General features: G+C 43.5%; 1 protein-coding gene across 1 annotated transcript in view; it reads right to left on the bottom strand.

The window, feature by feature from the left end:
- The window catches only part of LOC308294397 (NT-3 growth factor receptor-like), a gene marked incomplete at its 3' end in the record, with an annotated part of 65,459 nt that extends 54,395 nt beyond the window's left edge, over positions 1–11,064 (bottom strand). The window contains exon 1 of the mRNA XM_080737130.1: positions 10,355–11,064. Within this exon, the coding sequence (XP_080593256.1) occupies positions 10,355–10,632 (278 nt within the window). The 5' untranslated portion in view covers positions 10,633–11,064. The remainder of the gene's footprint in view (positions 1–10,354) is intronic.
- Between the last annotated feature and the right edge of the window lie 712 nt (positions 11,065–11,776).

Genomic DNA, 11,776 nt, shown 5'->3' on the forward strand with positions numbered 1-11,776 from the left:
ACACACCCACCGCTAACACTACAACGACCGGAACATGTGGGCAAAATACACATGTACAAACACTCTCACATCGTCGTCGTTGAGGGGTGGAAACCTCGTATCTCCAAGTTTCAGATGTGTACATTCTTTCACACAGTAAAGCGAGTTTCATCATACAAGGCCGACACACAAATGTAGTGAAAACAGCAGATCTACAAGCACACAACGCCTCGCGGTGCGAGGCGTTGTGTGCTTGTAGATCGGCTGTTTTCACTAGTTTAAATCATTTTTAAAATGATAAATGCAAAATGAACGGTTTTGGACATGCAAGGTTTTCACCCGACAACGATATACTGTATGCTGGAGCCATGTAATAAGTACTCTCTCTCTGTTTCTCTCTGTCAGGCTACACACTCACCCCCACACACGCACGACTCACCCCCACACACACACTATTCAGGGGTATATGTGAGCAAATAATAGACACGCAATGCCGTGAAATCGCACTGTACTGTAGGTTGAACCGTCATTGCAAACATGCCCACGTAAACACATGCATTATACTGCCCTCAGGACCATACCGTATGAGACGCCATAATAATTCATACTGGATATAGGAGCAATTTGGAACTCTGGAATATGGACCCTTACGGGTAAATTTTTTACATAATGTGCATGTTTACATTTTTACTGTGTATGAACATTGCTGTGTGGAGCAGAGCAGACAAGTTGTTCATGACAGCAGCCGTTGAAAAACTAACTTCTAATTTCCAATAAATAAGATATCTACTGTTGAACAGCTAACTTTGGGAAAAGCACCACAAGCAGACTTCTTTGTAATCAAAGACAAGGAGGTGGCAGATATTTCTGCAGAATAACGTTTGATGTCAGAGTAAAAATGTCAGAAAATACATCTGAAAAGGCCATCTGACTTTCACAGATCGTTTTCAAACTGCCGTTTTCTGTGGGACAAAAACGAACGGGTTTCAAAGGAGGAATGTGAGAACAGCGTCACCTCTTGCTGTGATGAGATGAAACTAAATGTCGCTCCGCTACACAACAACACCTGTTGTAGGAGTATCAGCGGTGTGTATGAGACCCAACCCAGAAAGCACGGTCAGGACCTGGACCAATCAGTGAAGTCTCGATTGGGGCCAGATCAAGTCAAACCATGACTAGTCAGAATAGAATATCAGAATAGAATAGATAGATATAATAACTAGTCAGATATGTCCCAGAATATAACCTTATATTATGCTCATATTTCAACGAACATTACAAACAATAACATTAATCCATAAGTCCATATGACGTCCTGGTAATGACATCGAGATCATCCCCATATGGGCTGTGATCTGGCCTAGTTCTGAACGGAGGAAGTTATCATGATGTCATCATGACGTCGTTTGGCTTGCTGGGAGTGGGAAGAGCTTGTAAATTCGCCATATTTCCCCTCAGAATTGGGGGAAACACTGGGGTTAAACATCAAGTATAGAAAGTTATTTTCAATCTGTCCTACAACGGAAACTGATATTCTCTCTAGTTTTCCTTGCGACATACTGTATCTTAGGGCAGTGGTTCTCAAACTGTGGGTCAGGACCCCCAGGGGGGTCCCCAAATTATTTTGAGGGGTCCCCAGATGATTAACTTAATGTGAAACATTGTTTTCTCACTCAACAGTAAACAAACCAACATAAAGTTTAAGTGTATAGACTAGAGGGTATCTGCACATTTCTAAAGTGACAATTGAAGGTCTTTTTAATACCTCTAAAATGACAAATTAAACATTGGCCAAATTGTCAAATATTAGAGGCTGAAATTGTGAAAATAGCAGTTGCAAGGCATTATGAGCATGTAGATCTGCTATTTTCACAATAGAACCGTGTTATACAAAATGTAATTCCTCAACTCTTGAGGGTCAGGGTGGGGGGGGGGGGGGGGGGGGGGTCCCCAGTTAAAATATGATTATTTTGTGGGTCACAGCCTGAAAAGGTTGAGAACCACTGTCTTAGGGGGAAAGATTTACATACCGTAATATGGCATATGATCGGGACTCGAACCCTCAACAAGCTGTCAGGCTACACTGAGCCTAGGTGCCTGCGGCCCAGGCCTCATGCCCGTTTAAAGAGAGAAATGATTTGGAAATATTTGTTCCCATTTCAGCCATCAGAGGGTGCAATGAATAATGTGTCAGTCAGTCAGCTGTGGAGAGTCAAGGTGCCCCCATTCAGTTCTACTCAGCTACATGTGAGAAAAGAAACATGCAGCAGTGAGTTGAAGGAATCCAATATAATAAGCTGATGGTTACAATTTAAGGAATGAGTTAAAAGGTAATAATCCTGTGAGAGGCCTATTTAACCCTACACACTGAATCAAGTCTGTCAAACCCGTCGTACTCTCAAACCCTATACAATGCACACTGAAAGTTGCACGGCTGTGAGACCCTGAACGTTAAAACATTGGCCATCCTTTGACCTGTAAAAGAAATCCATTATATCAGAAATTATTGACGTTCCTGGGGCTGCATTAGCGCATTACTGCACAAAATATTGACTTATTCTGCATTATATTCGCAAACTCACAAAGAATGATTGTCTCATACATTTTAATAGCAACATTAGCTCAGCATTGATTCCGTCGCATTGATATTCTGTCATAATCTGTTATGTAAACCTCTCTGGATGAAGAAGAGGGCACGCTTGGTGCCTAAAATGGAAAGTTTCAAACTGTTTATTACTGTATGTAACTATCTGTGTCTGACAAGCAGACCTTGGTCAATCACATCTTTCCTGCTATATCCTATTTGAACGTTGCCGGGTGAGTGAGTGAGTGAGTAAGTGAGTGAGTGAGTGAGTGAGTGAGTGAGTGAGTGAGTGAGTGAGTGAGTGAGTGAGTGAGTGAAAGAGTGCATGTCTACACAGTATTACCATAAAAGATCCATCTAAACCAAACATCCACAGAATCTGTGGTATGGAAGCACACTGGGAAGTTCATCAACTTAAATGGTGACCACTGAATCTAATACTGAACCGTGTGTCACCTTTTGCTGGGTAGAGTGTGGCACTGCTTGACACAAACACATAGACCAAGATTATAGTCAAATGAAAACTAAATTATGATGGGCGGTACACTAACGTGAGAGCCAAGATTTCGGTGGATGCCAGAAACATCATGTGTCAACTAAGATATGGTATTATGAGTAGTAGCAGTAGAATACGTCAAATTATGTCACGGGGAAAATGAACCATTTGATGCCTTTTGAGAAATGATACTTGTTTTTGTGATTAATGTAATTTGTGAGCGATGCAAATGGAAAACACCCTCTCAGCACGGATGACATGATGTGAGATGTCAGTTTGACATGGTGCATAATGGTTGCTAATGTTATTGGATATTTTAACAGAGAATATATGCAAGATCACTCATGCATTCTGTTTACGCCTCAGGGCCAAAAACAGGGAGAGAGCGAGAGCAAGGGGTAGGACAAAAAAAGATGAAAGACAACAGTGAAATGGAGAGCACCTTTTTGAAATATGACCATGGTAACGGGAGGGCTTTCCTTGATATATTAATTATCCTAACAGGAATCACAACACTGACCGTTCCCCAAATAATGAAAGAAAATCAGAATCACCAGGCAGACATTCTCATTTAGATTGACAAAGATGGATATGGTATCCAAACCAAGGTAGAGTGCTGGAAGTGGGCAAATGCAGATTATCAGTAGTTAAGATATCGAAATGATTAGTGTGAAGTGCATTAAATTAAGTTCAAATCACTGGTCAGAGTTGTTCTTTTGTCTATTGTTTCCAATAGCTTTTCATCCCTTTCCGAGTGTATCAGATTCAGACTTCGGGTAGTTCAAAACAAAAACAAAACACCTGTTTTGTTTTTGTGGTATCACTTTGATATCCGACCTGTGATCATAGTATTATCTCAGTAACATTATGTCAATGAGAAATGCAAGTTTGATTAATCCAATGATATCTTTAACACCACAAATCCAAAACTGATCCATTCGGATACAGATGAAAAGTATTGAATTGCCGAAGATGATAATGTTTGGAAATAAAATCATTTTCTGGAAAGTCGACTTTTTGATAGACAATGGGTCTTGTAGCCTACTGGAACTATAAAGAAGAAAATGTCTGTGTCAAGCATGCAGGCACACAAAGGAGTCTTTGTGGGAGGGAGCTGTCTTTCTGTAGCAGTGCTGATTTCAAACATTACTTCCTTCTCTCTCTTCCTGTTATTCCCCCGCCTCCACCAACCCCAAAAACCAAACATGCTTATCCCAGAAATACGTCATTCTTTTTAGAGCCTAACAAGCGTGAAATAGAATCCGCAGGCGTTGATTAGCTCGTCTAAGGATCCCTTTCAGCAAACTGATGTGACTCCCCACAAAAAACAAACAAAAAAAAAAAGAAAAAACTTTGGCTTCCTGTAAAGACAACACAACAGTGTGGAAATCGTCCTATGCCTCCAATGTCCCACTCAGCGGTGGGCGGAAGGAGCCAGGCTCCCCCATTGCCATGGCAGCCCTCCTCATTCTTGGCAAATTCTCTCCGCAAAGGATCAATAATGAATTGAGCCTTTTGTTCAAGCAGAATAGCGTAGGACCCCCACCTCGCCCCCCTCTTCTTTCTTTTTCTCTCCCTCCCTCCCTCTCTCTCTCTCTCTCTCTCTCTCAGTGGCGTCAGTTCAGAAAAAGGTAAGGTATGGCAACATGACTGGTGTCGCGCGCGTGCAAGACACCAGTCATGTTGCTATACCTTAGCAACAGGCATGATACATTTATTTTAAGAAGTACATTCTATTTTTTCCCCAAAACAATTCTATGGTTATTGGGCTGGATATGGCAGTCTGGAACAGTTGATCAAGTGCGGCTAAAAAGCATAGGGAATATAGGCTACTATTCTGTCAAGATGGGGAGAATAAAAGTGTGGAGAATATAATTATAATACCTTGTTAAATTTTGCATTTGTAATTATTTTAATGTAATTTAACAACATGACCAGCACAGATAGACAAAGAGACATTCATGGATTTATATTTTAAAGTAACTTGTATCTCCCCCCTGCCATACCCAATTGACGCCCCCTGTCTCTCTCTCTCTCCTCTCTCTCTCTCTCTCTCTCTCTCTCTCTCTCTCTCTCTCTCTCTCTCTCTCTCTTTTTTATTTTGTAAAGACCTATTGATAATCCAATCTCTCTTCTTTGTAGCAGTTGGTGGTTGTGGCTCCTGTGACTGTTTTCTACCGTTTTATGTCTTCCAATCGCTGCCGTGTCCATGATCCTAACGCGCACCGTGAGCGCAGCAAGCTATGAAATCCACAACCTGTTCATAGATTCCATATAGTTTCATCGTTTGACAGCGCGATCAACAGTGTATTTTGGATTCATGTGTGTTTTCAGATATTTAACCACTTGAACCATCAATACATAATAAACCTGACCTTTTACTCTGTACTTGGTCTGCTCTTTTTCCCCACTACACCAAAGCTCTTTGCCAAAAACAGCCGATCTGCAAGATCTTGTAGATCGGTTATTTTTGGCTAAAGTTCTCAGAATATGGACGTTATAGGGTTCAAGTGGTTAATATAAAAAAGGAGAAAAAAAGTTTCTATCACTCAAAGATTTGGAGGACCCCCTGTAGTAACTCTGGGGACCCCCTAGGGGTCCCGGACCCCCTGTTCTACACATCAGAGAGGAAGAGAAGAGAAGAGAAGAGAAGAGAACCTTGAGATAGGAACCATGCCACTTTTTCAAAACGATGCTTGACTGACGCATATAAGAAGCATCCCACCGGTCAATCTTGTTTTCACAAAGGCCACGTGGTGTGCATGTGTCCAGCCCTGGTGATGTGAGTTGAATACAGAGTGAGTGGGGACTATAAATAGAATATACAGCTTCAGCTACTGTTTGGGACCTCAAGGTGATGTTGAATGGGCGGGGCTGGGAGGTAATTGATTATATGTAATCAAGTTAAGGTTACTGGAAAGGTGGTGGTGGGGGGGATCCGTTATTGGGTCACAGTTAGCCTAGTTTTGAAAAAAAAGAAAAAGGGATTATGGAATATTATGGTCATGTTATAAATACTGTAGCCTGATTCTACACCATTCCTCAAAATGGTATCTCTAGGCTACTCAACTCATTTGTAAATAGGAATTAATTGCACATTTAACTTCATAGTGAGAAGGGTTTGGAGCCAATAAGCTCTGTGAGTGATTAAACATAATCATAGTTGGTGTGATTCATTGAATCAACGTACTAAGTGATGCGCTTCATCAAATCAAGGTACTAATTATAATAGCAACCAGGCAACCAGCAGTAAGTCAGTGACCAATAACCATAATGCATGTATAATTCAGTAAAATGTCATTTTTAAGGAGATCTTGATTATCACCACAGATCAGGCACGTGCACACACAGACATCAAAGGGGGCTTGAGCCCCTGCCCTTTTATCCGTCTGTAAAAACTGCCCTTTCCAGACCATAAATGCAGTTTTTACTATGGTGAAAGAAATGCAAATGCCCTCTTTTCCATGGCATACCTGAAGGCAGCATTCAATAGAATTGCCTTGTCCAAACTCTCCTGAACTTGAATGCAGCATCTTATGTTGAAAGAATTGCCCTCTCTGTGTAGAAATCCATGCCATTAAGCCACATCTCCAGTATTGACTTGATTATGGTTAGTTCAGTGTGGTTTCACACAAACCGAAAATAGCTGACCTCCAAGCTCACAACGTGTCACATCGCTTGGAGGTCTGCTTTTTTCAGGTGCTTCCACCAAAAGGCCCTTTTGGAAATGTCAGCCCCTGCCTCTCTAACATTCTCTGCACGTCTCTGCCACAGATGGATAGGCCGAACTACACTTTTATACAAATGCGTAGTTTATACAGTATGAAGTTTCGAGAAATGTTATATTGTGTCGCGTTGGGAGTGTAATACTCCGACTTTAGACCACAACATGGAGCTCAGCTTCTACATAAACAACACAATAGGCTATTTATAGGGACTGATAAGTATTCACATGTTGTTTGGGATCGTTGGCAAACCCGCTCATATCTCTAAATAATATATTGTCCATAGGCCTACTCTCTGCTCTCCCTCTCTGTCCCTCCTTATCCTCATACTCACCGCCTCCTCCTGGGCCATAAGCATCTGGAGCCACACTGGAGCAATTCCTCATCATCACCAGTCTAGCAGCGCTACGTGTCTAAACACAATTGGGCCATATAGTATACAGTTATAGCTCCACCGCGCCACACTGCATGCCTGGAATGCCAAGTAGCTGTCAAACTAGACAAGCCCCTCCATTATAGCAGCTCATTTTGGACGATATGTCCAAAATGTAGTTCAAATAAATGTTTTAATGTTGCAGCCTAATGGATCTAGTCATGTCCTTGCCTTTTACAGAACCCCAGCTGGCTTTAAAGCGTATAAAACAGAAACACACTCTGTTGGTGGCCTATGTAGCCCACCAGAACAGCACATGCATTTAATCTCTCTCAAGTCAATATTTATAGGCTACACACAGAAAATGAGCGTTAAACGGGTCAATATTTGCACTTTCTGAGTTAGATTAACTGATCCACTTAACTGTATCCCATTCCTGCCTCAAATTAGCTTTTCAAGTCTTAACAGTCCAAATGAATATTCGTGAAGTTTCTGTGTGGAGATGAGATCTGCATGCGCCAGACTGAGAGCATTACACTTGGACCACAGCTCCTGTGAATAATGCACAATGCGGGGGAGGAGGAGGACTGGAGGAGGTGACACATGGTGGATGAATGCATCATTTATAGTCTACCTAGTCGCACGACGGGAAAAAAAACGATCTATACAAGTTCAGACTGAGTGCCTTGTTGTGGACGCGACCCGTCGTGAGCTTGTAGATCTCCAATATCGACGCTATATAAATATCGGGCTGATTGCTGAATGCGGAGATTCGACGGAGCGCGTAACTGTGAATGCGCGCTTATGTGTAGCTGCTGGTGCGGATGTGCGTTGTGTGTACAATGCGCCAACAGGTTTCCATAATACTCGTGAGGATGGCAGGCTGCTTCTATGGATCAGTCTATCAATAGGCTAGAGCTATGGATTACATAGCCTTTTTTAGGTCTACGATCAGACCCAGTCCATCGGAATAGTCAAATATCCTAGTGTTGTTATAAGTCCAAGACCCTGCAATTATTGTCTACATGGGATTTACATTTACTTTCTGTCAGATTTCCTATGCAATGCAACAGGCTTAGAGCGACCCCCCCCCCCCCCCCCCAACCCACACACACACACACACACACACACACACACACACACACACACACACACACACACACACACACACACACAAACACGTTAATATAAATTCACCGCAGCACGTTGGCAATTATGAATTATTAAAGGCTACAGACAGTAGCTAGGCGGCGAGTATAAGAGACAGATTTTTCGGATGTGAATATAGCCTGGTGCGCTCTTGATGTTGACCTTTTGGCCATGCGTTTCGGTTTCGGACTCTTCCTTGTAAAACCATGCACTCTTTCAGTGATGCTGGGCTTGACGCGCAGATGACATGAAAGTAGCCTACATGTGAATAGCTAGGCCTATGTGTCCACTGGCGTCACTGGAGGATAAATGCGATCACTCCAATAAAGAGAACTTAGGCCTATAGCTATTTATTCTCAATCCACTCTGTGTCCCCGTACGTGAGCAGCACTAGAATTACAGCTTTCCCATTCTGTCCAAATTGATGCACATGATGAAGGGACATAATTAACACATAAGGCCTCTCAACTTGTTGACATAAATTATTAGGCTGTATCTCAACAGGCCAACACCAACTGTTCCCATTATAGCTGACATGCATGGTTCAGGGACCTATAGCCTAGGCCTATATCATTTCATTATAAACAGCGCCTTCTGTAAAATTGTGTTTAAATGCGGCAATGAAACGATCGTTCAGAAGTGTTGCTTTTAGACAGTCGTTCATTTGGGAACGACGAACGAAACTCCTCTCTTCTTCACAATCCTTATTATTTACGCCTATTAGTTGTGTTACCAACCTGCTCATTTCTCCACTAGAACGTCAATGACTGATTGCATGCGTATATAAAAGACAGGTTACCGTGACACACTGACGCGAGGAACGCAGAGGAGTCCCCACTCAGACGCGCGCGGCGCGGGCCGTGCATGTGCACGCGGGTCGAGTCTTCTTGAAAAGGACTTTTCACACTTGCCCGCCGGGCGCCGGGGTTCGAACTCACAACAGCACACACAACAATAGACATACTCCTTCCAGGCAACGGCCACGGGGCAATATATATAATTTGGGACAGGGAGCCACCATGCAGATGCATGCACGGAAACGAAATAGCAATATTGCGTGCGTGACCAAGCCTATAGGCTAGATCGTTGTGTAGTACCATTTTCTCATCATCCAAAAAACATGGGACATCCAAAGAGAATGTAGACTTAAGACTTCCAGTCTTTCAAAGAATAAAATATATCCTAATCAAGGCCTGGTTTCCACTGGATATTATTATAGCTGTTTAGACTATTCGAAGACGTTCCTCTTGTATCTATTTTAGAGATGTCAATATATTTCAGCTTAGTTTAGGGGAACGGATATTTAAACTGCACGTTGTGGTATAGGCTATAGTGTGAGACTGTGAGTCCCTTTATAGCCCACAATTGTTTCATTCTAATTGGGTTTAATCATCTTAAGAAAAGAGGCTTAAAGAATCGATTCCGCCCTATAGGAAGCTATATTGTTCCCCCATGGGCCATGGCAGCTTCCTTCTTTGTTTCTAAATACAACTTATTTAGAGCTTGGAGAGAAACTTTAGAGATTCGGAATTGTTTTTAATTCAACACATGATGTGGTAGCCAATCCACGCGCAGCAGGCCGAGATGAGCGACTGTCCACCGCGTTTAGGCCTATATAGAACGCTTCAGAGGCGTCAATTGGGTATGGCAAGCTATGACAGCTGCCATACCTTGGCTACTGGGGAAAATAATAAAATGTAGTGTAATCGTGGCTGTTGCTAAGGTTTGGCCTTGCGCGCGTGCAAGACACCAGTCATGTTGCCATACCTTAGCTTTTTCTGAACTGACGCCGCTGCTTCAGAGAGTTTGTATCCCACATCACACACCACCTGCAGGCTTATTTGCACGAGAAGAAGTAAAAAGGTAGCTAACGCAGTATTTTCTGAAAACAGCAGATCTTGCAGAGAGATGAGAGAGCATCATGTAAGATCGGCTATGCAGCCTGGTATGATCGGCGCGCGGCATGCACTGTCGCACGACGAAGTATAAACGATGCAACCGCGAACGAACGAGGCAAATAATACAACGAATCCTCGGGACGGACTTACATGGAAGTGATGTTCTGGAAGAGGTCCTCGATGCTGCCCGTTGCGTTGCCGTTGCTCCCGGTGCCCTGGAAGGACAGGAGCGGGAAGAATTTCTCGTCGTCGGACTTATTGCAGTAGATCTCCTGGGACGAGCAGGTGCACGTAGGCGGACAGTCGAGCATCGAACTCAAGTAGTTCTGGAAAACGCTCAGGAGCAACAGCAGCCTCCACCAGCAGTATATCCTCGGAGAGACGTAAAACGCACCAAATACATCCATGGTTTTTATTGATTTAATCATTGGTTTTGCTCCGAGCTGAAGAAGAAGTCCTGGAAATAACGGTTCAGCAGGGAGGGAGGGAGGGAAAGAAATAGAAGCAAAAAAAGAAGATTAAATCCTATTTTCTTCTGGTGGAAGGGAGAGAAAACCACCTTAGTCTTGGTGGGGGTGTGAGCGTGCCGCGCGTCCCCAGCCCACTCAGTGCGTGGGGGAGAGAGCGTGTGGGTATGTCAAGGCGTGATGATGCCAGCAACGGTTCTTCTTGTTATAAGACCCCCACAAAAAGACGAGGGTGGGAAAGATGCGGGGAGGCAGGGAAAAAGAAGGACAATCCCGGCATATATATTCCGTTAGATTATAAAATGTAGTTCTGTGATGGTGGTGCGTAGAGTTCCGTTTTCTCCCCCTCTCCTTCTCTGCATCGTTTCATGTCATCCCTCCATCTCTGCTTTGCGCGCTGTTGCTGCTGCTGCCGTGAGGGGCTGGGAGACTATACTTGGTGTGTGCGTCTGACTGCGAATGGGCGAGAGAGAGAGAGAGAGAGAGAGAGAGAGAGAGAGAGAGAGAGAGAGAGAGAGAGAGAGAGAGAGAGAGAGAGTGACAGTGAGAGCGAAAGAGAGGGAGAGGTAGAGAGAGGTTCCATCCTATATGCTCCAAGTCCCACCTACTGGGCAGAGTGGAAACTGACACAGGGGCACACCGACAAAACCACCCACGCAAACACACGCACGCACGCACGCACACGCGCGCACGACTACAGGCGTTTTATTCATGAAGAAGTAACATCTGGAGAAGAAAGATCCCGCAAAACATTTTTAAAACAGTACACCCAGTATCTGCAGCATGCCAAGCACCTGCAGTGATATTAACATGTTTTTATTATTATTTTTACATCGATCAGTTTATCATGCAGCCCACAAGTCATGCCCCAGGCTAGTATAGCCTATATAAGATTATCACCCACACACAAAACCAAACGTGCAAGTGTGTAGGCCTACACAGGGGTGTCGCACCAAATTCAGGGCCCTGTGTACAAGGATTCACTGTGGGGCCCCTGTGCTTTTAACTATTGAAAAATAGCAGATCTACAAGCTCACAGCGCGGCACCAAGTGCCGCGCTGTGAGCTTTTAGATGTCAGTGGTGCTCAAACTTTTGCATGTGAAG

The sequence above is a fragment of the Nannobrachium achirus genome (genome assembly GCF_963921795.1).
Source record: "Nannobrachium achirus genome assembly, chromosome: 11".
Classification (NCBI taxonomy): Eukaryota; Metazoa; Chordata; class Actinopteri; order Myctophiformes; family Myctophidae; genus Nannobrachium; species Nannobrachium achirus.